The 23,287-nt window shown below is 59.7% G+C and overlaps 14 protein-coding genes across 14 annotated transcripts; all 14 read right to left on the bottom strand.

Annotated features, from left to right (window-relative positions):
• Positions 1-405: 405 nt before the first annotated feature.
• On the bottom strand, positions 406-744 carry LMJF_34_4410 (conserved hypothetical protein; the record flags this gene model as incomplete). The annotated part of the gene is made up of 1 exon (XM_001686496.1): positions 406-744. One exon carries the CDS (start codon positions 742-744, stop codon positions 406-408), a length of 339 nt encoding a protein of 112 aa, XP_001686548.1.
• Positions 745-1,470: 726 nt separating this feature from the next.
• Positions 1,471-2,133, bottom strand: LMJF_34_4400 (20s proteasome beta 7 subunit, (putative); the record flags this gene model as incomplete). The annotated part of the gene is made up of 1 exon (XM_001686495.1): positions 1,471-2,133. The coding sequence occupies one exon, from the start codon at positions 2,131-2,133 to the stop codon at positions 1,471-1,473; it is 663 nt and encodes a 220-aa protein (XP_001686547.1).
• Positions 2,134-2,672: 539 nt separating this feature from the next.
• Positions 2,673-3,362, bottom strand: QDPR-3 (quinonoid dihydropteridine reductase; the record flags this gene model as incomplete). Its single annotated transcript, XM_001686494.1, has 1 exon — positions 2,673-3,362. The coding sequence occupies one exon, from the start codon at positions 3,360-3,362 to the stop codon at positions 2,673-2,675; it is 690 nt and encodes a 229-aa protein (XP_001686546.1).
• A 584-nt stretch (positions 3,363-3,946) lies between these two features.
• LMJF_34_4380 (conserved hypothetical protein) lies at positions 3,947-4,285 on the bottom strand (the record flags this gene model as incomplete). Its single annotated transcript, XM_001686493.1, has 1 exon — positions 3,947-4,285. One exon carries the CDS (start codon positions 4,283-4,285, stop codon positions 3,947-3,949), a length of 339 nt encoding a protein of 112 aa, XP_001686545.1.
• A 726-nt stretch (positions 4,286-5,011) lies between these two features.
• Positions 5,012-5,674, bottom strand: LMJF_34_4370 (20s proteasome beta 7 subunit, (putative); the record flags this gene model as incomplete). Its single annotated transcript, XM_001686492.1, has 1 exon — positions 5,012-5,674. The coding sequence occupies one exon, from the start codon at positions 5,672-5,674 to the stop codon at positions 5,012-5,014; it is 663 nt and encodes a 220-aa protein (XP_001686544.1).
• Positions 5,675-6,213: 539 nt separating this feature from the next.
• On the bottom strand, positions 6,214-6,903 carry QDPR-2 (quinonoid dihydropteridine reductase; the record flags this gene model as incomplete). The annotated part of the gene is made up of 1 exon (XM_001686491.1): positions 6,214-6,903. One exon carries the CDS (start codon positions 6,901-6,903, stop codon positions 6,214-6,216), a length of 690 nt encoding a protein of 229 aa, XP_001686543.1.
• Positions 6,904-7,487: 584 nt separating this feature from the next.
• Positions 7,488-7,826, bottom strand: LMJF_34_4350 (conserved hypothetical protein; the record flags this gene model as incomplete). Its single annotated transcript, XM_001686490.1, has 1 exon — positions 7,488-7,826. The coding sequence occupies one exon, from the start codon at positions 7,824-7,826 to the stop codon at positions 7,488-7,490; it is 339 nt and encodes a 112-aa protein (XP_001686542.1).
• Positions 7,827-8,552: 726 nt separating this feature from the next.
• LMJF_34_4340 (20s proteasome beta 7 subunit, (putative)) lies at positions 8,553-9,215 on the bottom strand (the record flags this gene model as incomplete). Its single annotated transcript, XM_001686489.1, has 1 exon — positions 8,553-9,215. One exon carries the CDS (start codon positions 9,213-9,215, stop codon positions 8,553-8,555), a length of 663 nt encoding a protein of 220 aa, XP_001686541.1.
• A 539-nt stretch (positions 9,216-9,754) lies between these two features.
• Positions 9,755-10,444, bottom strand: QDPR-1 (quinonoid dihydropteridine reductase; the record flags this gene model as incomplete). The annotated part of the gene is made up of 1 exon (XM_001686488.1): positions 9,755-10,444. One exon carries the CDS (start codon positions 10,442-10,444, stop codon positions 9,755-9,757), a length of 690 nt encoding a protein of 229 aa, XP_001686540.1.
• Positions 10,445-11,028: 584 nt separating this feature from the next.
• LMJF_34_4320 (conserved hypothetical protein) lies at positions 11,029-11,367 on the bottom strand (the record flags this gene model as incomplete). Its single annotated transcript, XM_001686487.1, has 1 exon — positions 11,029-11,367. The coding sequence occupies one exon, from the start codon at positions 11,365-11,367 to the stop codon at positions 11,029-11,031; it is 339 nt and encodes a 112-aa protein (XP_001686539.1).
• Positions 11,368-12,536: 1,169 nt separating this feature from the next.
• Positions 12,537-16,127, bottom strand: LMJF_34_4310 (putative coatomer alpha subunit; the record flags this gene model as incomplete). The annotated part of the gene is made up of 1 exon (XM_001686486.1): positions 12,537-16,127. One exon carries the CDS (start codon positions 16,125-16,127, stop codon positions 12,537-12,539), a length of 3,591 nt encoding a protein of 1,196 aa, XP_001686538.1.
• Positions 16,128-17,602: 1,475 nt separating this feature from the next.
• LMJF_34_4300 (conserved hypothetical protein) lies at positions 17,603-18,403 on the bottom strand (the record flags this gene model as incomplete). The annotated part of the gene is made up of 1 exon (XM_001686485.1): positions 17,603-18,403. One exon carries the CDS (start codon positions 18,401-18,403, stop codon positions 17,603-17,605), a length of 801 nt encoding a protein of 266 aa, XP_001686537.1.
• Positions 18,404-19,425: 1,022 nt separating this feature from the next.
• LMJF_34_4290 (putative nucleolar protein family a) lies at positions 19,426-20,088 on the bottom strand (the record flags this gene model as incomplete). Its single annotated transcript, XM_001686484.1, has 1 exon — positions 19,426-20,088. The coding sequence occupies one exon, from the start codon at positions 20,086-20,088 to the stop codon at positions 19,426-19,428; it is 663 nt and encodes a 220-aa protein (XP_001686536.1).
• Positions 20,089-21,359: 1,271 nt separating this feature from the next.
• Positions 21,360-22,577, bottom strand: LMJF_34_4280 (hypothetical protein; the record flags this gene model as incomplete). The annotated part of the gene is made up of 1 exon (XM_001686483.1): positions 21,360-22,577. One exon carries the CDS (start codon positions 22,575-22,577, stop codon positions 21,360-21,362), a length of 1,218 nt encoding a protein of 405 aa, XP_001686535.1.
• Between the last annotated feature and the right edge of the window lie 710 nt (positions 22,578-23,287).

The following is a 23,287-nucleotide window of genomic DNA, read 5'->3' as shown; positions in this document are numbered from 1 at the left end:
GATGGGCAGGGCAGCAATGGAGACCCGAGTCGAGGCACACTCGCGCGCGCATCATGCACGCCCGTAAAATCGCCAAGGCGGATGCCTTGATCATTCCCCGGGCGCCACTTGTTCACAAGAAGAAGTCCATGCGTCGTGTCTGCGGCCGCAGGTGTGCGCGACAGCGTCACAACACCTCTTCCTCGCAAACAGAAAAAAAACAAACGCAAAAGAGCAGTAAGTCTCCTGCTGCGCATATTCGCGGCGCCGTACGTGCAACATCCGCAGAGATGTCACCAACTTTCTGTCAGGTCGTAGAGGACAGCTATATGCGGGGAGGCACATCAAGCAGGCAACAGGAAAAGAGCGCGCAGCTGCAACCCCCCTCCCTCCCCCCCCCCCGAGACGCGCGCGGGGTGGGCAGCGTCAGTGGCGGTCCGGCTGGATGTCGCTCGGGAAGGTCTCGCCCTCGAGGATCATCAGCTCCTGGGCCTCACGGCGCAGACGCATGCGACGCAGCGCCTCCTCGCGCGCCCAGTCCATGCGGCTGTTCAGTTTCGAGTAGTAGGCCCACACCGCAAACTCGACGCCCAGCACGCCGACAGCGAGGTGCCACATCTTTTCCCACATCGGCCAGTCGTCCCACTGATAGCGGAAGGTGGCGCGCGGGGTGTAGGGGTACGGGTCACCGTCGCCCCAGGCTAAGCGACGGAATTTGGAGCGCCGGAAGGCCATCTTGGCCATCCGCTGGTTCCACCGCGTCATGGCGATGATGGTGATCCGCAGACGCGCACAAACACGTGATGCTATGCAATGCTATGCGAGAGTAGGATATTAGCGGATGCTAGAGCTTTGCTTCGATGCTAGTCGAGCGTGGCACAGAGTGCGTCAAGAGATGTGACAGACGAAGAGATTTGAACAGCAAAGTAGTGCCTGCTTTCCCTTCTGCCACGCACAGCGCAAGAGCGCACAGCGAAGAGGAAGATGTGGGGAGAGACTGTAAGAAGAGAAGGTTAAGGCATGCCGATTACAGAGAGCCGGTGCATTCGACGGAGAAGAGAAGCCCTCCGCGCCAGGAAGGGGCGTGAGAACTTCACGTAGCTCACGACTTTTCTCTGAACGTAGATGATGCCTCAGGGACACGCATTGGAAGATCCACAGAGCACATTGGCTTCTGCGCCGCCTCAGCACTGACAAAACAACGAGGCCTTAGCGGAGTAAACTCCAGTCAGCGCGTGCAACAGAAGCACATATGCACGCGGGTACCGCTACTTACACATCCAACAATGAGGAGGAAAGCATGCCTGCACAGTCGGCCAGCGTGGACGCGGTACACGGGAGGGGTCCCGATAAGATAGCGCCACTGCACACGCGCACACACGCACACACGCAGACTGCGAGGCGTGCACAATACAGAGACGCGAAAACAAAAACGCGAAGTGTGTGCGTGTGTGTGTGCAGGAGAGAGGTAGCGCCGCGAGTCTTACGCCGTCAGCGGATGATGGCCGTCTTCTCGAAGCAGAAGCCCTCGTACTCCCAGTTCGTCTCCACGTCGAAGGGCTCGCTGATGCGCACACCGTCGCCGGCGGCGTCGGCCATCTGAAACTTGTTGATGGTGCGGCACTCGCGGTAGAAGAGCACACGCAGGCAGTCGGTGAGGATCTGCACCGCCTGGGCCCGCGACAGGCCGCCCGGATTCTTCTCCAGCGCCTGGCGCAGCAGCGGCAGTGCGATGTACGCGCCGTAGCCGGTCGCGACGCAGTCGTCCTCCCAGCGCGTGCCGACGTCGTCCACGGCCGCCAGAAACGTCTCGCTGTCGCGCACGCCAATGAAGACCATCTGACACAGGCACGGCTCGAAGTCGCAGCGCTTCTGGTAGATGGAGCGGTGCAGGTAGCTGAACACCTCACTGGGGTTCAACTCGTCCACGTTGTAGTACATCCTCTGCCGCTCAATGTTGTCCTCCACCTGCTTCGCCATCATCTGGAAGTCGGCGTAGCTGCCCGTGGCGCACACGGCGGAGTGGCTGCCGAGCAGCTTGATGCGCGGGATGTTGGGCCACTTGGCGAGAGACCCGTAGGACAGCAGCGTGTCCGCCGCCATCAGTACGCCGCCGTTGTACTTGATCGCGATGACAGATGCGCCAGACGCCATTTTCGCGGTCACGAGCCGGGGAGGGGGAGGACTGCCTGCACGGGTACGTGCGATTGCCTAGAGAAGTGGGCCGAGTTGGGCAGGCGGCCGAGCTGATCGCGTATGTATGTCCGTGTCGGTGAAAGCAAACGGGGTGGTGGACTGAACTGAATCAACGGCGAAGTGCAAGAATACAGAGAGGAGGAGGTAGGTGTGGCGCCTCGTGAGCGCGCATAGAGGCAGAGTGGCCAGTGATCCACTGCGAGCTCTTACTACGTTACGCGTTGCTCGTCTAGTCGTGCTGCCGACAAGATTGTCGCTCTCGGGCGGTGGTTGGTGAAGTACGGCGCACATGCGCCATCAAAAAGGATGAGCAGAGCAAAGTGCACACGGTGAACGTCTTATCTGAGGAAGGGCTATGTAGATCGCTAAAAACGTAGTTTTCCCTCCTCCGAGGATAAGCACTCAGCTCCTACTACGCACGTGCGGCCACGCTGCGCTCCCTGAGACGGTGCACAAACGCCTCTCCGATCTCTGCGAGAGTTGGGCGCTTTGCGTTTCTACACAATAAAACGCGTCTTCGAGTTTTCTGTAACGATCTTAACGAGTGATCCGCTAGCAGGACGACGACTTCCATTGCTCCACTCCACGATTTGCTGCGCCACGTCCTCGAGCGACGTCCACGTGGAGCGGTCAGCATGAGGCATCGCACTTCTATTTCCGGGAGTGTCAAGGATAGTGGGGAGGATAGCCAGGACACTCGCATCTGTCGGCAACACGGATGGGTCTTCCGCGATAGACTGGCAGAGAAAGTGCACTGCAGACTTTGCTGTGCCGTATCCAATCATACCGGGTGTGGGGCTCACAGCAGCCGCTGCGCCGGTGAGAAGAAGCAGTCCATTTTTTTCACCCTGCGTACTGAACACATGTGCCGCCGCTACGGAGGAGAAGAGCGATTGTCTCAGCATCAGCTCTGTCGAGGCAGCGGTGCTGGCGTCCGCGACAGAGCCGCCGGCCCAACCGCCAGCCACGTTGATCACTGCGTCAACCTTGAGTCCGGTGACCGCAGACTTGTAGGCCTGCTGCAGCTCCTCGATGGAGCTTGCCGGGTTGACAGCGCAGCACTCATCGCCCTGCTGGACAGCAGCTGCCTGATCTACACTGATGATGGACCATTTGCCGTTGGCAAAGGCGTTCGCGACGGCACGACCAAGGGCGCCGCGAGCACCGATGAGGAGTACATTTTTCATGGCGATAAAAGCTCTCGCAGCATAAAGAGGGTTGTAGGACAGAGGTCGAGCCAAAAGGGTGGCGAGAGAGGCACGGCAAAACTCGGTGGCCTGAATGTGAAGGGCAAGGGACTAGCCTTTGAAGAAACAAATTCCCTTCGCAGGTAGAAAGAAAGAATGCAGAGCGAAGGGAAAGGTGTGATGGGCAGGGCAGCAATGGAGACCCGAGTCGAGGCACACTCGCGCGCGCATCATGCACGCCCGTAAAATCGCCAAGGCGGATGCCTTGATCATTCCCCGGGCGCCACTTGTTCACAAGAAGAAGTCCATGCGTCGTGTCTGCGGCCGCAGGTGTGCGCGACAGCGTCACAACACCTCTTCCTCGCAAACAGAAAAAAAACAAACGCAAAAGAGCAGTAAGTCTCCTGCTGCGCATATTCGCGGCGCCGTACGTGCAACATCCGCAGAGATGTCACCAACTTTCTGTCAGGTCGTAGAGGACAGCTATATGCGGGGAGGCACATCAAGCAGGCAACAGGAAAAGAGCGCGCAGCTGCAACCCCCCTCCCTCCCCCCCCCCCGAGACGCGCGCGGGGTGGGCAGCGTCAGTGGCGGTCCGGCTGGATGTCGCTCGGGAAGGTCTCGCCCTCGAGGATCATCAGCTCCTGGGCCTCACGGCGCAGACGCATGCGACGCAGCGCCTCCTCGCGCGCCCAGTCCATGCGGCTGTTCAGTTTCGAGTAGTAGGCCCACACCGCAAACTCGACGCCCAGCACGCCGACAGCGAGGTGCCACATCTTTTCCCACATCGGCCAGTCGTCCCACTGATAGCGGAAGGTGGCGCGCGGGGTGTAGGGGTACGGGTCACCGTCGCCCCAGGCTAAGCGACGGAATTTGGAGCGCCGGAAGGCCATCTTGGCCATCCGCTGGTTCCACCGCGTCATGGCGATGATGGTGATCCGCAGACGCGCACAAACACGTGATGCTATGCAATGCTATGCGAGAGTAGGATATTAGCGGATGCTAGAGCTTTGCTTCGATGCTAGTCGAGCGTGGCACAGAGTGCGTCAAGAGATGTGACAGACGAAGAGATTTGAACAGCAAAGTAGTGCCTGCTTTCCCTTCTGCCACGCACAGCGCAAGAGCGCACAGCGAAGAGGAAGATGTGGGGAGAGACTGTAAGAAGAGAAGGTTAAGGCATGCCGATTACAGAGAGCCGGTGCATTCGACGGAGAAGAGAAGCCCTCCGCGCCAGGAAGGGGCGTGAGAACTTCACGTAGCTCACGACTTTTCTCTGAACGTAGATGATGCCTCAGGGACACGCATTGGAAGATCCACAGAGCACATTGGCTTCTGCGCCGCCTCAGCACTGACAAAACAACGAGGCCTTAGCGGAGTAAACTCCAGTCAGCGCGTGCAACAGAAGCACATATGCACGCGGGTACCGCTACTTACACATCCAACAATGAGGAGGAAAGCATGCCTGCACAGTCGGCCAGCGTGGACGCGGTACACGGGAGGGGTCCCGATAAGATAGCGCCACTGCACACGCGCACACACGCACACACGCAGACTGCGAGGCGTGCACAATACAGAGACGCGAAAACAAAAACGCGAAGTGTGTGCGTGTGTGTGTGCAGGAGAGAGGTAGCGCCGCGAGTCTTACGCCGTCAGCGGATGATGGCCGTCTTCTCGAAGCAGAAGCCCTCGTACTCCCAGTTCGTCTCCACGTCGAAGGGCTCGCTGATGCGCACACCGTCGCCGGCGGCGTCGGCCATCTGAAACTTGTTGATGGTGCGGCACTCGCGGTAGAAGAGCACACGCAGGCAGTCGGTGAGGATCTGCACCGCCTGGGCCCGCGACAGGCCGCCCGGATTCTTCTCCAGCGCCTGGCGCAGCAGCGGCAGTGCGATGTACGCGCCGTAGCCGGTCGCGACGCAGTCGTCCTCCCAGCGCGTGCCGACGTCGTCCACGGCCGCCAGAAACGTCTCGCTGTCGCGCACGCCAATGAAGACCATCTGACACAGGCACGGCTCGAAGTCGCAGCGCTTCTGGTAGATGGAGCGGTGCAGGTAGCTGAACACCTCACTGGGGTTCAACTCGTCCACGTTGTAGTACATCCTCTGCCGCTCAATGTTGTCCTCCACCTGCTTCGCCATCATCTGGAAGTCGGCGTAGCTGCCCGTGGCGCACACGGCGGAGTGGCTGCCGAGCAGCTTGATGCGCGGGATGTTGGGCCACTTGGCGAGAGACCCGTAGGACAGCAGCGTGTCCGCCGCCATCAGTACGCCGCCGTTGTACTTGATCGCGATGACAGATGCGCCAGACGCCATTTTCGCGGTCACGAGCCGGGGAGGGGGAGGACTGCCTGCACGGGTACGTGCGATTGCCTAGAGAAGTGGGCCGAGTTGGGCAGGCGGCCGAGCTGATCGCGTATGTATGTCCGTGTCGGTGAAAGCAAACGGGGTGGTGGACTGAACTGAATCAACGGCGAAGTGCAAGAATACAGAGAGGAGGAGGTAGGTGTGGCGCCTCGTGAGCGCGCATAGAGGCAGAGTGGCCAGTGATCCACTGCGAGCTCTTACTACGTTACGCGTTGCTCGTCTAGTCGTGCTGCCGACAAGATTGTCGCTCTCGGGCGGTGGTTGGTGAAGTACGGCGCACATGCGCCATCAAAAAGGATGAGCAGAGCAAAGTGCACACGGTGAACGTCTTATCTGAGGAAGGGCTATGTAGATCGCTAAAAACGTAGTTTTCCCTCCTCCGAGGATAAGCACTCAGCTCCTACTACGCACGTGCGGCCACGCTGCGCTCCCTGAGACGGTGCACAAACGCCTCTCCGATCTCTGCGAGAGTTGGGCGCTTTGCGTTTCTACACAATAAAACGCGTCTTCGAGTTTTCTGTAACGATCTTAACGAGTGATCCGCTAGCAGGACGACGACTTCCATTGCTCCACTCCACGATTTGCTGCGCCACGTCCTCGAGCGACGTCCACGTGGAGCGGTCAGCATGAGGCATCGCACTTCTATTTCCGGGAGTGTCAAGGATAGTGGGGAGGATAGCCAGGACACTCGCATCTGTCGGCAACACGGATGGGTCTTCCGCGATAGACTGGCAGAGAAAGTGCACTGCAGACTTTGCTGTGCCGTATCCAATCATACCGGGTGTGGGGCTCACAGCAGCCGCTGCGCCGGTGAGAAGAAGCAGTCCATTTTTTTCACCCTGCGTACTGAACACATGTGCCGCCGCTACGGAGGAGAAGAGCGATTGTCTCAGCATCAGCTCTGTCGAGGCAGCGGTGCTGGCGTCCGCGACAGAGCCGCCGGCCCAACCGCCAGCCACGTTGATCACTGCGTCAACCTTGAGTCCGGTGACCGCAGACTTGTAGGCCTGCTGCAGCTCCTCGATGGAGCTTGCCGGGTTGACAGCGCAGCACTCATCGCCCTGCTGGACAGCAGCTGCCTGATCTACACTGATGATGGACCATTTGCCGTTGGCAAAGGCGTTCGCGACGGCACGACCAAGGGCGCCGCGAGCACCGATGAGGAGTACATTTTTCATGGCGATAAAAGCTCTCGCAGCATAAAGAGGGTTGTAGGACAGAGGTCGAGCCAAAAGGGTGGCGAGAGAGGCACGGCAAAACTCGGTGGCCTGAATGTGAAGGGCAAGGGACTAGCCTTTGAAGAAACAAATTCCCTTCGCAGGTAGAAAGAAAGAATGCAGAGCGAAGGGAAAGGTGTGATGGGCAGGGCAGCAATGGAGACCCGAGTCGAGGCACACTCGCGCGCGCATCATGCACGCCCGTAAAATCGCCAAGGCGGATGCCTTGATCATTCCCCGGGCGCCACTTGTTCACAAGAAGAAGTCCATGCGTCGTGTCTGCGGCCGCAGGTGTGCGCGACAGCGTCACAACACCTCTTCCTCGCAAACAGAAAAAAAACAAACGCAAAAGAGCAGTAAGTCTCCTGCTGCGCATATTCGCGGCGCCGTACGTGCAACATCCGCAGAGATGTCACCAACTTTCTGTCAGGTCGTAGAGGACAGCTATATGCGGGGAGGCACATCAAGCAGGCAACAGGAAAAGAGCGCGCAGCTGCAACCCCCCTCCCTCCCCCCCCCCCGAGACGCGCGCGGGGTGGGCAGCGTCAGTGGCGGTCCGGCTGGATGTCGCTCGGGAAGGTCTCGCCCTCGAGGATCATCAGCTCCTGGGCCTCACGGCGCAGACGCATGCGACGCAGCGCCTCCTCGCGCGCCCAGTCCATGCGGCTGTTCAGTTTCGAGTAGTAGGCCCACACCGCAAACTCGACGCCCAGCACGCCGACAGCGAGGTGCCACATCTTTTCCCACATCGGCCAGTCGTCCCACTGATAGCGGAAGGTGGCGCGCGGGGTGTAGGGGTACGGGTCACCGTCGCCCCAGGCTAAGCGACGGAATTTGGAGCGCCGGAAGGCCATCTTGGCCATCCGCTGGTTCCACCGCGTCATGGCGATGATGGTGATCCGCAGACGCGCACAAACACGTGATGCTATGCAATGCTATGCGAGAGTAGGATATTAGCGGATGCTAGAGCTTTGCTTCGATGCTAGTCGAGCGTGGCACAGAGTGCGTCAAGAGATGTGACAGACGAAGAGATTTGAACAGCAAAGTAGTGCCTGCTTTCCCTTCTGCCACGCACAGCGCAAGAGCGCACAGCGAAGAGGAAGATGTGGGGAGAGACTGTAAGAAGAGAAGGTTAAGGCATGCCGATTACAGAGAGCCGGTGCATTCGACGGAGAAGAGAAGCCCTCCGCGCCAGGAAGGGGCGTGAGAACTTCACGTAGCTCACGACTTTTCTCTGAACGTAGATGATGCCTCAGGGACACGCATTGGAAGATCCACAGAGCACATTGGCTTCTGCGCCGCCTCAGCACTGACAAAACAACGAGGCCTTAGCGGAGTAAACTCCAGTCAGCGCGTGCAACAGAAGCACATATGCACGCGGGTACCGCTACTTACACATCCAACAATGAGGAGGAAAGCATGCCTGCACAGTCGGCCAGCGTGGACGCGGTACACGGGAGGGGTCCCGATAAGATAGCGCCACTGCACACGCGCACACACGCACACACGCAGACTGCGAGGCGTGCACAATACAGAGACGCGAAAACAAAAACGCGAAGTGTGTGCGTGTGTGTGTGCAGGAGAGAGGTAGCGCCGCGAGTCTTACGCCGTCAGCGGATGATGGCCGTCTTCTCGAAGCAGAAGCCCTCGTACTCCCAGTTCGTCTCCACGTCGAAGGGCTCGCTGATGCGCACACCGTCGCCGGCGGCGTCGGCCATCTGAAACTTGTTGATGGTGCGGCACTCGCGGTAGAAGAGCACACGCAGGCAGTCGGTGAGGATCTGCACCGCCTGGGCCCGCGACAGGCCGCCCGGATTCTTCTCCAGCGCCTGGCGCAGCAGCGGCAGTGCGATGTACGCGCCGTAGCCGGTCGCGACGCAGTCGTCCTCCCAGCGCGTGCCGACGTCGTCCACGGCCGCCAGAAACGTCTCGCTGTCGCGCACGCCAATGAAGACCATCTGACACAGGCACGGCTCGAAGTCGCAGCGCTTCTGGTAGATGGAGCGGTGCAGGTAGCTGAACACCTCACTGGGGTTCAACTCGTCCACGTTGTAGTACATCCTCTGCCGCTCAATGTTGTCCTCCACCTGCTTCGCCATCATCTGGAAGTCGGCGTAGCTGCCCGTGGCGCACACGGCGGAGTGGCTGCCGAGCAGCTTGATGCGCGGGATGTTGGGCCACTTGGCGAGAGACCCGTAGGACAGCAGCGTGTCCGCCGCCATCAGTACGCCGCCGTTGTACTTGATCGCGATGACAGATGCGCCAGACGCCATTTTCGCGGTCACGAGCCGGGGAGGGGGAGGACTGCCTGCACGGGTACGTGCGATTGCCTAGAGAAGTGGGCCGAGTTGGGCAGGCGGCCGAGCTGATCGCGTATGTATGTCCGTGTCGGTGAAAGCAAACGGGGTGGTGGACTGAACTGAATCAACGGCGAAGTGCAAGAATACAGAGAGGAGGAGGTAGGTGTGGCGCCTCGTGAGCGCGCATAGAGGCAGAGTGGCCAGTGATCCACTGCGAGCTCTTACTACGTTACGCGTTGCTCGTCTAGTCGTGCTGCCGACAAGATTGTCGCTCTCGGGCGGTGGTTGGTGAAGTACGGCGCACATGCGCCATCAAAAAGGATGAGCAGAGCAAAGTGCACACGGTGAACGTCTTATCTGAGGAAGGGCTATGTAGATCGCTAAAAACGTAGTTTTCCCTCCTCCGAGGATAAGCACTCAGCTCCTACTACGCACGTGCGGCCACGCTGCGCTCCCTGAGACGGTGCACAAACGCCTCTCCGATCTCTGCGAGAGTTGGGCGCTTTGCGTTTCTACACAATAAAACGCGTCTTCGAGTTTTCTGTAACGATCTTAACGAGTGATCCGCTAGCAGGACGACGACTTCCATTGCTCCACTCCACGATTTGCTGCGCCACGTCCTCGAGCGACGTCCACGTGGAGCGGTCAGCATGAGGCATCGCACTTCTATTTCCGGGAGTGTCAAGGATAGTGGGGAGGATAGCCAGGACACTCGCATCTGTCGGCAACACGGATGGGTCTTCCGCGATAGACTGGCAGAGAAAGTGCACTGCAGACTTTGCTGTGCCGTATCCAATCATACCGGGTGTGGGGCTCACAGCAGCCGCTGCGCCGGTGAGAAGAAGCAGTCCATTTTTTTCACCCTGCGTACTGAACACATGTGCCGCCGCTACGGAGGAGAAGAGCGATTGTCTCAGCATCAGCTCTGTCGAGGCAGCGGTGCTGGTGTCCGCGACAGAGCCGCCGGCCCAACCGCCAGCCACGTTGATCACTGCGTCAACCTTGAGTCCGGTGACCGCAGACTTGTAGGCCTGCTGCAGCTCCTCGATGGAGCTTGCCGGGTTGACAGCGCAGCACTCATCGCCCTGCTGGACAGCAGCTGCCTGATCTACACTGATGATGGACCATTTGCCGTTGGCAAAGGCGTTCGCGACGGCACGACCAAGGGCGCCGCGAGCACCGATGAGGAGTACATTTTTCATGGCGATAAAAGCTCTCGCAGCATAAAGAGGGTTGTAGGACAGAGGTCGAGCCAAAAGGGTGGCGAGAGAGGCACGGCAAAACTCGGTGGCCTGAATGTGAAGGGCAAGGGACTAGCCTTTGAAGAAACAAATTCCCTTCGCAGGTAGAAAGAAAGAATGCAGAGCGAAGGGAAAGGTGTGATGGGCAGGGCAGCAATGGAGACCCGAGTCGAGGCACACTCGCGCGCGCATCATGCACGCCCGTAAAATCGCCAAGGCGGATGCCTTGATCATTCCCCGGGCGCCACTTGTTCACAAGAAGAAGTCCATGCGTCGTGTCTGCGGCCGCAGGTGTGCGCGACAGCGTCACAACACCTCTTCCTCGCAAACAGAAAAAAAACAAACGCAAAAGAGCAGTAAGTCTCCTGCTGCGCATATTCGCGGCGCCGTACGTGCAACATCCGCAGAGATGTCACCAACTTTCTGTCAGGTCGTAGAGGACAGCTATATGCGGGGAGGCACATCAAGCAGGCAACAGGAAAAGAGCGCGCAGCTGCAACCCCCCTCCCTCCCCCCCCCCCGAGACGCGCGCGGGGTGGGCAGCGTCAGTGGCGGTCCGGCTGGATGTCGCTCGGGAAGGTCTCGCCCTCGAGGATCATCAGCTCCTGGGCCTCACGGCGCAGACGCATGCGACGCAGCGCCTCCTCGCGCGCCCAGTCCATGCGGCTGTTCAGTTTCGAGTAGTAGGCCCACACCGCAAACTCGACGCCCAGCACGCCGACAGCGAGGTGCCACATCTTTTCCCACATCGGCCAGTCGTCCCACTGATAGCGGAAGGTGGCGCGCGGGGTGTAGGGGTACGGGTCACCGTCGCCCCAGGCTAAGCGACGGAATTTGGAGCGCCGGAAGGCCATCTTGGCCATCCGCTGGTTCCACCGCGTCATGGCGATGATGGTGATCCGCAGACGCGCACAAACACGTGATGCTATGCAATGCTATGCTAGACGACAATGCAGTAGGGGGTGACGCTCAGGGTCGGTTCTAGGAAACAGATTGACTAGCCGGAGAAGGTGCTCCTGAGTGTCTGCGGTAGGTGGTTATGTGAGCGGATGGGTGAAGTGCGAGAAACCGGAAAACGAAAGCACAAAGCGAAGGAGATGGGGACGATTTCATGTGCGTTCGGCTGATCGAGGAGATCGCAGGCGCCATGCCGAACGACGACCCTCTGTAGTGCGCACCCGCGGGTGCTCGCTACGGTCTCGTGCGGCTCACTGTTTCCGCCTGTCATCAAGAGGGCCTGGAGTGGCTTGCATTTGCACGACAGGACACAGACACACAGACACACACACACACACACACTCACATGGCGAAAAGGACAAACAAAAATATCGGTTGCCCCACACTGCCGTACGCCTGGCGCCTTTTCTTCCTCCCCTCCCCCCCCCTCTTCCCCTCCCACCTCACCGCTGGACAATTTTGAGGGGCGGGGGCGCGGCGGGAGGCCATGCGAGAGAGACGTGAGACGAGAGGGGTGCATAAAAGCACACCAGTGGCGACAGCGACGGCAAAAAGAAAAGAAAACGGTACAAACAACAACAACGCTGTGCCCCCCCCCCCTTCTGCGTATTACTGAGCCGATTACTCCACCACAGCTCTCTGCACATGTGCCAAGAGACACGCAAACCAATACCAAAAAACAACGACGACGGAGAGAGAGAGAGAGATGGAGGAGGAGGAAGGAAAAAAAAAATGGGGACACGAATGTGGATGCCCCAGCAACCTCGACGCTCTCCCAGCCGACAAAACTCAATACGCCGCTAAGACAGCCGCAAAGGACACACAAAACGAAAGCACCATCGCCGCCGAGGGGAAGAAAATCAGAGGGGGGGGAGGGGCAGCGCAATCCAACACACATGCCAACGATCCGGGCAAGAAGACAGCTGCCCTATACTGTCGCGACGCCTGACCGTCGCGCACGCACGTCTCCCTACTACTTCGTTCGACAAGCGGCTCACACAGCCCATGGAGCCGGCGACGAGATGGAAGCGATGCATTTGTGAAACGCCGAGGGGACAGTCCAGCCAGTGGAGGACGCTTCCACCTGGCCCACGAATCAAATGCGATTGACGAGGCCTGCACTGTCGACGCCAATCTTGGCCAACTTGCACACAGGGCAGAGGGTTCCCTTGCAGGATGGGTTAGCTGGCGAGAAGCAGTAGCTGCACCGCACCGGGCTCACGACACCCTTGTACATGGGCTTGTAGGTGGCAGAGCATATGGTGAACGGGTTGCGCTCATCGTATTCTATTTCGATGGCGTTAGTGGGGTTGCGGTCTGCCTCGGCGATGATAGCAGCAGCCTGCTGTGCCTTGTTTTGGGGTGGGTCCTGCTCCAGCAGACGGCGCGCCACTTCGGCGGCGGTCTTGATGTTCTTCTGCTTGTACGCTTTACTCATAGCCTGCGATAGGGCCAGTGTAAGGTGCGCGCGGTGAAGGCGGAAGTGTGTGAAGTACAGCGCCAGCTGCAGCGACTCCGCAGAGAAGGCGTTGAGTGTGCGCAGCTGAAGCTGCAGCGCGAGGGCGCGCGTGTACTCTGGGGCGATCGCCATGATTTCGCGCAGCATTGCCTTTTGCTGGTCATCCTTGACAACGGTCACGACGGAGAGGTGCAGTATGCTGCGGAAGACATCCAGCGCCTCCGAAAACTTTCCCTCGACGAACAGCTGGTAGCCGACGCGCAGCTTCTCGGCGAGCACAGGCATGAAGTCCGGCAGCGCGGGGGCGTGGCGCGCCTCCGTCTCGCTGTCCGGCGGCGGCGTTGACATGGCAAATACGGCACGCAGGCCATTCGGTGCAGGCCTGCACACGTTAACGGCTGCCCACAGCTGCAGCATGTACGGCTTCAGCGGCGTCGGGTCTGCCAAACCGATCTGGCGCTGCAGCAGTCGCAGCGCACTCGCAAAAGACCCGGCAGCGACGTGGAAAGCAGGAAGTGTGTAGGCGTCCACCCATGTCTGCATGATGGTCGGATGCTCACGCGGCACGACATAGCCACTGCCAGCGGAAGTCGCACCGCCGGCACCCGGGAGAGCAGCGGAAACGTCAATGTCGAGGTCGTCGTCCCAGCCGCCATCCATCTCATCCTTGGTGGTCAGCGCCCCTGCATCGCCGGCGCCTGCACCCGCGCTAGCCAGTAACGTGTTGTCGTCCTCGTCGTCGTCCCACCCAGCGCCGGCGGCGACGTCCTCGTCGAGCTCCGGCTGGGCGATGATGTCCAATTGACCCGGTTCCTTCAACAGTCGCGCAAACACGGACTCCTCCACCTGCAGCATAGGCCAGTTCTCCGTGGCTGGTTCAACCGCTGGCTTCTGAGGCGCTGGATGGAATCGCTGCGCCTGCACGCGCGCCGCCACCTCCGGCTCCATCCGTTGCAGCACCTGCGCCGCCATCTCCTCCAGACCGTTTGACTTCGCCGTCACATACGCCAGAGGCAGCTGGTTAACCTTGCAGAGGATGTCCACGCGTTGCCTCGCGTCGTCCATGTACATGCTATAGTGCAGCTTAAAGTTGTCGTCGCGCGTGGCGTTGACAAGGTTGGCCACCGAGGCGATGTTTCCCGTGAGAAGGGCAAGCAGGCCAGAGGCGTAGTAGTTGCCAGCCTTGGCACTCGCAAACTGGGCCAGCTGGATGTCACCAAAGCTTGTGGCGGTGTCGGCGAGGCGACGCCAGATGGCTGGCTGGTTGAGCTCAGTCGCGGTCGCCTTGGCAATGTCGATGGCGCCACACTCGATGGCGAGGTTGAAGCGCGTGAGCGAGTCGCTGACGAAGTGCAAGGCGATCTCGGAGTGGCCGTGCTTGTGCAGGTACCCGACCAGGGCCTGGCCTTTGAGCTTGCCTTGCTGCACAATGCGGATAAGGTCGCGGTACGACTGCTGCTGCAGGTTCAGTTTGAAGTTCAGTTCCACGTTGTCCAGCTCCTTGCGCAGAACGCGTCCGTCGCGGGTCAAAACATAGATGGAGTCACCCACGGCGCGCACCAGGTAGACGACGTTCTTAAGCGTGCTGATAGTGCTCGTCTCGCCGCTGCGCAGGTAGCAGTACTTGAGGTGGTTGGATGTGGTGAAGTACATAACGTCCCGCGTCTCGTCAAAAGCGGCGGATTTGATGCGGGCCGACGACTCGGCTACCGAGGCGATTATTTTGAGGCGCTTCGTCATAATGGTGACCGTGTTCTTGGCGATGAGCGCCACCTTCGAGAAATCCTTGTCCCACACAGCGTATCGCACCCCTGACACCGTCGCCTCCGCCACCGCGCCCTGCTGCGCCACCTGGTACAGGAGGATCTTGTCGTTGCTCTGGCAAAGGACGCAGCCCACGGGGCCGGGAAAAATGCGACTGCACGACACGTCGGTCTGCTGCGGCTTGCCACTGGCCTTGGCCACGTTTTGGATGCACATCTTTCCGCTCACGTCCACGTAGGCGAGCTTGTGCCCACCAAAGAAAACGCCGTCGATGCCTTTCAGCGTAGCCTCCACGTTGCATGTCCTTGTCGCCAGTGGCTTCGGAATCCACTCTATTTGCGGGCCACCGTTAGCGTAGGAGAGCATCACGCCTCCAGTCGTCGGACAGCACGAGAGCGCCGTCGGCGGGTTAAACTGGTAGGTGACGGTACAGGAAGTGACTTCCTCGGTCTCGAAGTTGTACATGTGGAGTTTGTTCTGGCATGTGTAGTAGAGCTGCGTTGCGCTGTGGATCGCGAAGGCGGGCCGCTCCCGAGTGAGCTTGAAGACCTGCAGACCCGCGTCGTGGCCAATAGCGATCAGATTGCGCGTTGAGTCGCTCGCCATGATCCAGTAGCGCTCGACCTCGCGACGGAACGTCTGCACCGTCACGCCGGAGGACATGTGCACCACGCGAACCGTGCGGTCCTCTGCACAGGAGATGAGATAGTCGTTTCTGTAAAAGACGGCGCAACAGACGTTGCTGGTGTGTCCGGTGAACGTGCGAGAGACGTAGCACGACGTCCCCGACATCGTCCATAGGCGCACTGTGCGGTCATCGGCGGCTGAGAGCAGCAGGTCGCCGCACGCGTGAAAGGCCACCCAGTTGATACCCTTCTCGTGCCCCTCCAGCTCGTACCGTACCACCACATCCGTCGTGCCCAGGAGATCGTGCGTGATGCCCACCTCCTCCTTCCGGTGCCGCAGCGCCGAGATGTCCCACACTCGGATTGTCTTGTCTAGGCTGCCCGACACAACAAGGTCACTGAACGGGTGAAACTGGGCGCACATAACGTAGTGATTGTGACCCGGCAAGCACGCGATGCTCTTTCGACTCTGCCAATTCCAAATACGGATAGTGAAGTCGTCCGAGCAGGACACGATCCACGGCTGTTCGTGGTGAAAGAAGGTAGTGCGAACGTAGTCCATATGCCCCGTCATCGTAAAGAGACAGCGCCGTAGCTTGTAGTTCCACACCTTCACTGTGTAGTCATCGCCGCCGGTGACGAAGAGAGGCTGGTTCACATGGAAGTCCGCGCCGCGCACTGCGCCCACGTGCTCTGTGTACGTGTCGACACAGGTGCTCATACGATAGTCCCAAATCTGCACAGCACCGTTGTGCAATCCGCAGAGAACCCACGTGGTGCTGTTGTGCAGCGCCACCGCTTTCACGCGGGACGAGCGGGCCTCGAACTTGGTGAGCATCGCGAAGGAGTGCGCTCTATCAGAAAGTTGGCCGCGCGCCTGTTCACCGAGATTCACTCTTGTGACTTTCACGAAGAGAGAGAAAGGCGGCAGCGACCTCGCGCGAGCCAACAGCGAAAAACACACACACACGCAAAAAAAAAACGCTAAAAAATTAAACGAACAAATAAAAACGAAGAGAAACGGGCGGCGCTGCCGCAGGCGCAGATGCGGCGAAGGGAGTGATAAGGGCGAGGAGGACGAGAGAACGAAATATGACACGACAGCGATGCACCCGTGTGTACCCGTCTGAGGTGAGAGGGCTCCTGCAGAGGTGGCTATGCAAAGCAACAGGGAGTGAGCGCGGAGGCCGATAGAAGGGTCCATGACAAGGCCCCCAAGCAACCTCAAATGACCATCATCGTCCGGAGTCCACGTGAACGCCGTGCGGTAGATTATCTGGAGTTCCACAGACAGAGAGAGAGAGAGAGAGAGAGGACTCTCGTCACAGTTGCCGCACAGTTTCCTACCACATACGTGCCGACGAAGAAAACGCGTTGGCTGTTAGTCCTGTGCCGAAAGCAAGTGAGAGATGCCGTTTCTCCTCTGTGTTTGTTGTTTTGGTGTGTGTATGCCAGTGTAGCGATTTCCTGCAATCCTGTGGGATGCCGCTAAATTATACCCAAATCATTCCCGAGGCGCCCGAGGACTGTACCAGGATGAGCCGTGCTCTTCGCGGGTGGTTGCGGCTCGTCGATACACCAAGGCTATGTTGTTTAGACCAAAAAGAGCAGATTTGTGCGGCGCGCACTTGAAAGAAGGCTGCCTTGTGAGTATCCGTCGTGTCGCGTACGTGACGCGCTTCCACACATCCGGTAGAAAACGCCACAGCACAGCTGCGAAATGCAGCGCAAAGGGAGTGAAGTGCATTGACGCTGTTGGGGTCGTCGAAGCACGCGCGCACGCGACTCGGAATTCGCGCCGTGGCGACTATACTGTTGTCAGTACTCGCCAAAACGTGAGCGGCTGATCAGGAATGCGGCCAGGGGTGTGTGAGACAAGGGCGCTGAAGAGGGAGGCAGGGTGTGCAGTCGCCTGCACACAGGACACTCACGCAATCGTCGGTCAAGGAAGCTTTGACGAGGCTGCCGCTCTCAGGTGGTCGCCTGCTTCGCAAAAGGAACGATGAGCTGCAGCTTCCATCCTGCCGGCACGCGCCACAGATGTTTTCGGTCTTCCATCTTGACTCCTTTCCGCCCTTTCTCCCCCCCCCAACACACACGAAATAGGAGAGGGACACGCTTGCTTGCGGATGTGAGTCCGTAGTGAGGGGGGCACTGCTAGCTTTCGTGCGAAGCAAGTCCAGAAAGCGTTCGAAAACACACGTCACTGCTCCCGCCGCAATCCGCGACGGCGATGCCACAGACAAGAGTGAGACGGGGAGGAGGTACACTGCTGGCCATATGCGGGCCTCACAGCTCTCAGCGCGCATCTCGTCAGTCGGACACATCCGCTAAGGCGTGGTATCGCGGAAGTATGAAGTTATGTGAGAAGGCTGGGCGAAAGGTGCTCGCGAAAACCTTGGAGAGAGAGCCTGAAACGTCAAACTGTCTGCGCCGGCGCACGGAGCTGAGCCCCTTGTAAGCAAGATAGGTGTACCGGAGACATAGAAACGTGCACACCACTCCCCCGTTGACAGCCGCCACGCTCAGCGCAAGCAAGCACAGGATTCTTGGCCAACATAGCGTCGTGAAAATGTTGCGGATAAGCGCTGCGATGGATGTCCATGAAGTGCCTGCGTCACGGATGTGCGCGCGTACGGTGGCTGCGACAAAGGCGACATTCTGCACCGCTCCAAGAACACACAGCAGCGCGGCGAACAGCAGAAATAGAATAAAGTAGCACATGTTACCCTTCCCAATGCACGCCCCCACGGCACCACAGTGGTGGTCGAAGTCGTCTACTTCAGTGCCGCAATGACTGCAGCGGCAGCTTAGAGGCGTGGGCACCTCCACAAAGCCGGGATCGGCAACGAGGAGAAGAAAAAGAAGCGCCACAGCGCCCATGCAAAGAAACAGCTCAAGGAGCACCTCCAGCAGGAGAGTATTGCCGTCGTGGGAAGCAGTGAAGAGCGGCGTCAGCACAACAGCTGCAAGGTGCGCTACGACAAGTGCGGGGATACCAATAAGCAGGACGAGACCTCCCAGGCAGTCACCTGCGACGTTGAAGCCGCAGATGGTGCGCCGCCCTCGCTTACCCCCCCACTCCCAGCTGAGCGGCGCGGTGTCGGCGTTCATGTACACCCAAGCAACGATCGCGGTTGTGTGGGCCGCCGCCAAGGAAGAGTGAAGGCTTCGACTGACATGAGTCGGCGAGGATAACCATAGAGAAGAAAGAGTGGGGGCTAATTTGAGGCGTACGGCATAGGTGCGGCGCGCACGGCAAAAGGCGTGTGGGCGTTCAGCACAGTTGTCAGCTGGTGTCTCATGCGTACAGCCGCAGAGGTCACGAGAGGCATTCTACCGCGACCGCGAACGCATGCGCACCTCTGGTTGTGCATCGAAGGTGGAGGCGGTGCGTGAGAGAGCTGTGCGGCACCTCACTCGCTCACGCCTAATGTCAATCACGGAGAATTCATCTTGTGCGTGCGAATGCAGCATGAGACAACAATTCGGCGATGCTGAAATATGCACACCGAGGGTCAAAGTGTCGCAACACGTCTCACGTTGAAGGTCTGCGTTGATATGCGCCCCCCCCCACGCGAAAGGGGGAAGGCTCAAGTAACGACGGCCTCGCCAGTGACTCCTGCCACTTCTGTTGGTATTCTATTTGCCTTTTACACCACATCAAACGGTTATGTCAGCGATCGAACTGATTACGATTAAGGCTCCCCCAAAACCAAAAGAAGAGAGGGGGAAAAAGGGACGGTATACGCTTGCTTGTGTACAACTATGCTCCTGTGCCTCGCTGTCGTGTCGTTTCCTTCCGCTCGCGTCGCCATTACGTGGCACACCTGCCATTGCTTTTGCCGCTCTCACATGGTCACTGTCTACCATCGCGCGCGAACACATGTACCGGCACATTCGTGCAAACAGAGACAGACACGTCCCTTTTCTGAGAGTCCGCTATTATCCGTGGCTTGCTTCGCTGCCCCCTTCTCAGGTAATCCGATTGCACGAGGGTGCGTGGGACATCTCTGTACGTGTCCATGCGTGCAAGTGGGGTCTTGCCATTGTGCGTGAAGCAGACCCCGTGGTGAGAGGGATGACGTGGGACGACTTTCCCGTCATTAGCAACTCGCAGACCACGGAAGCGTTCTCTAGTGCCCGCGACCACGACCATCAAAACCACGGCCGCCGCCACGACCACCGAAACTTCCACGGCCACCGCTACCGAAGCTGCCGCGGCCGCCACCCATGCCGCCGAAGCTGCCGCGGCCGCCGAACCCGCCGCGACCACCACGGTCGCCGCCGCGGACGCCGCCACGACCACCACGGTCACCGCCGCGCCCACCGCCACGACCACCACGACCGCGCGGCTTCGGCGGCTCGGTGAAGAGACGGAGAGGCGTAAACTGCGTAGGCGAAATGTACACCTTATCGCCCTCGCTGAGGGACGCCGCCTGCACGCCAGGCGATGGCTTCACGGAAAACATGACATCCGTTGTGTTCCCGAGAATCTCTTCGATTTTGCCGATCTTCGCCTTATGCTCGGTGTACACAAAGGCGTTGAAGCGCGGCACCACACCGTGCGCCGTAACCTTGTAAACTAACTCGCCCTCTGCGGCGTTCATGAAGGTGCCGACCTCCTCCACGTTCTCCGGCGGGTCAGGCTCGGACATGTGACCGCCACGGCCCCCACCTCGACCGCCGCCGCGGCCGCCGCCGAAGCCGCCGCCACCGCGGCCGCCACGGGGGCCTCCAAAGCCGCGGCTGCCACTACCGCGGTCACCACCGCCACGTCCTCCGAATCCTCGGGGCATAGTTCCTCAACTCCACGTGAAGCTGCTACAACTTACGGTATTGTGTACGTGGAAGCAGTGCGAAGCGGCGTTGCCTGCGACGCCGAGTGTAGCGGTGGGGATTCAAGAGAAAGAGAGAGAGAGATAGTGAGGCTTGGGTGAAGCGACGCGGGCTGTGCTGCTTGCAGATGGCGGGCGACCACAAGGAGGTAGCGCCTTCCTTGATGCTACATGTATATGTGCTCGGCGCTCCGCTCAACGACACAGAGGCACTGCGGGAGCAAAGGGAAGGCTTGGACGACCGCCGGTGCCCCTCATTGACAGTGCACATGCCGCGCCGAGTGGAGAAGATCCTTAGATGATGCGGACCGCCCCTCTGGCCTCGGTGGTTGAGGTCCGCGAACACAAGCGAAAGCGTCAAAGGCCACAGACATATGCGCGCAGGCATGAGGTAATCCTCCCAACTATTTTTTTTTTTTGGGGGGGGGTAAAGGTGCCCATAGTGTCTGCCCAACAGCGTGAGCTCGGCCGCACTCTGCCTCGCCTGCCGCAGGAGGCGGGGGAGGGGGAGGGGGAGGGGCACATCAAGTGGCGCGAAGCAGCCGTACACACACGCGGCACACCGATGCGCCGCCTCCGTCATCTCGGCACACTCCCCACGCCACACTCTACCCACCGGCTGAGCAGGTCACCACATGATGCGGCCCTCCGGCTGGTTCGGCCTCCCCGCCAGCAGGCAGCGCAGGGGCCACCTGGGATGCGTTCGAGTCACGCTGCCACCTTCGCCTATCGTATGGATGGCGCAAGCCTGTTCACCGCCGCAGGTCGCTCTGATCTCCCTACGCCGTAGGCGCTGGCCATGTCACCGCCAGCAGTGGCGCTGCATTTGCAGGGCTGGGAGGAGGGGGGTACGGTGTGGTGTGTGTGTGTGTGTGTGGAGGGGAGAGGGGAGGGGGGAGGGGGGGTTGCTCAGCTCCTCCCCACACAGAGCACGGCTGCTGGTGGCTGAGATGCCACGCACTGTGGCGCTCTCTCCCACCCCCTTTCCCTGTTCTTCCCCCTCTCCCAATCGTGAGGGGTCGTGAAGAAAATTCGAAAGCGTAAGATACATGAGTACTCTTTGCGGTGTCGGCAAGACACAGTTCCAGTGCATTCTCCGCCGATGGTTCCACGGCGTGAAAAAAAACGAAAAAAGAAGCGATAATGTCGACTCTGGTGCATGATGAGCATTTCCGCCGCACGGTATGCGAGTGACGGGATCAGCTGCCGGTTTGTTTTTCAGGAGCCGACACCTACACTCTTGGTCTCATACAGCGCGCTTTATGACCGCAGAAGTAGCCAAGCAAAAATGCAGCCCCGACAAGCAGAAGCGTCCCCTTGCCACAGCGCATCGTAAGGAAGGCAACGGGGCAGCGCGGGCATTTGCCCTCGTTCGCGGCGGCGTGCCCATTCGCTTGCAGCTTCCCGGATCGTGCGAGGAAAGGGCACTGTTTGCTGTTGGGCTTTCCACCACGTCGATCCAGCACCTCTGCAGGTACCGCTGGGTGGCCTGCAGGCAGGGAGAGAGAAGCAGCAGCATCTGTTACGCAGTCCGCAGCGACAGTCCGCATTGGTCGACTCGCCTTGCGCTCTTTTTCCAGGGCTGCCATAATGTCGACGAGTGCCTGCGCCTGCACGGCTGCCATGCCAATTTCGTCGATAAGGAAGCTCGTTGTAGCAGAGACTAGAGTTCGATAGTTGAGCTCTGTCGGCAAACAATGGAGCTTGTCAGCGTTGGCAAAGAGAAGGTCTAGCGCTTTGGGAAGCGATGGCAGTGTGGCGGCTACGTATCGCGTGGGCGTGTCCCCCTCATCGTTCTGCTCATCCGGGCGAACGCCGTTGAGCACCAGCAGCACAGCGATGTCAAGCTGGCTATCGGGGAGCTTGTAGTCCCCATTCACGGCCTGTGCAAGTCGGTAGTGCAGGGCGTAGTGAAGAAGATTGTCGTGGTGTGCATCGTTGAGCTGAACCATCGCCTTGTTCTGAAGCAGATAGCGCGCATCCTCGATTCGGCCAAGGTTAACGGCGAACACGAGCGGGGTGTGCCCTTCGCTGGTAGCGCAGTCGATGTTTACGCCTAGCTTCACAAGTGCCCGGACCGCCGCGCTCCGCCCGCGAAACGTGGCCGCATGCAGTGGGGTCCACTGGTCCGCGGCAGGGCGATCGAGGTCGGCGTTGTAACGCTTCAGCACCTCCAGCGCACGCACACAGTTAGCAATCGCTGCATAGTGAACTGCTGTGAAGCCTAGTCGGTTCCCGGGCTCTTTGGACGCTTGGTTCGCATCGACGCCGACCTGCAGTAGCAATTCCACGCTCTCCGCGTTGTTCCTGCTCGCCAGGACGTGAATGGGGTATTGCCCATTAGGCAGCGGCCGGTTGCAGAGATTCAGGAATGACTTGTCCTCGACGGCTTTCTCGATTTCGGCCGCGCTGCTGCCTACAAAGTTGCACATGAGCTCCAGAGAGTCCATCTCTCCTTCGAGGCAAGCGCAGAAACGACGAAGGTGATTGCGGCGAGGCGCCCGCAACAAAGGCCTCTCTAGGTCTGCTGCGTCTTGCACCAAGTCCCCCCCCCCTCAGACGATGGCGAGAATGTAAACGGTCAGGCAGTGGAGAAAGAGGGGAAGGAGGAGGGGGTGGGGGGAACGGGCAGGATACGACATCAGCCCCCGTAAGGGGAGGAGGCGTAAAGCCTCTAATCGTACGAGTCGTCTGCAGCTGCGGATCTGCACATACGGCCATCAATGTGTGTCGGTCGAAGTACGAGAGAACGAATTAATAAGCGGTCGCTACTCTATGACCCACGTCCGTGGCGGCGCAGGGATTTGTGTGCGAGGATGTTCTGTTTTTTTTTTCGTGTGTGTGTGTGTGGGGGGGGGGTAAAGGTGCCCATAGTGTCTGCCCAACAGCGTGAGCTCGGCCGCACTCTGCCTCGCCTGCCGCAGGAGGCGGGGGAGGGGGAGGGGGAGGGGCACATCAAGTGGCGCGAAGCAGCTGTACACACACGCGGCACACCGATGCGCCGCCTCCGTCATCTCGGCACACTCCCCACGCCACACTCTACCCACCGGCTGAGCAGGTCACCACATGATGCGGCCCTCCGGCTGGTTCGGCCTCCCCGCCAGCAGGCAGCGCAGGGGCCACCTGGGATGCGTTCGAGTCACGCTGCCACCTTCGCCTA

This window comes from Leishmania major, chromosome 34, assembly GCF_000002725.2.
Source record: "Leishmania major strain Friedlin complete genome, chromosome 34".
Classification (NCBI taxonomy): Eukaryota; Euglenozoa; class Kinetoplastea; order Trypanosomatida; family Trypanosomatidae; genus Leishmania; species Leishmania major.
Note: the sequence above shows the minus strand (reverse complement) of the source record. Positions and strands in the feature narration are given on the sequence as shown.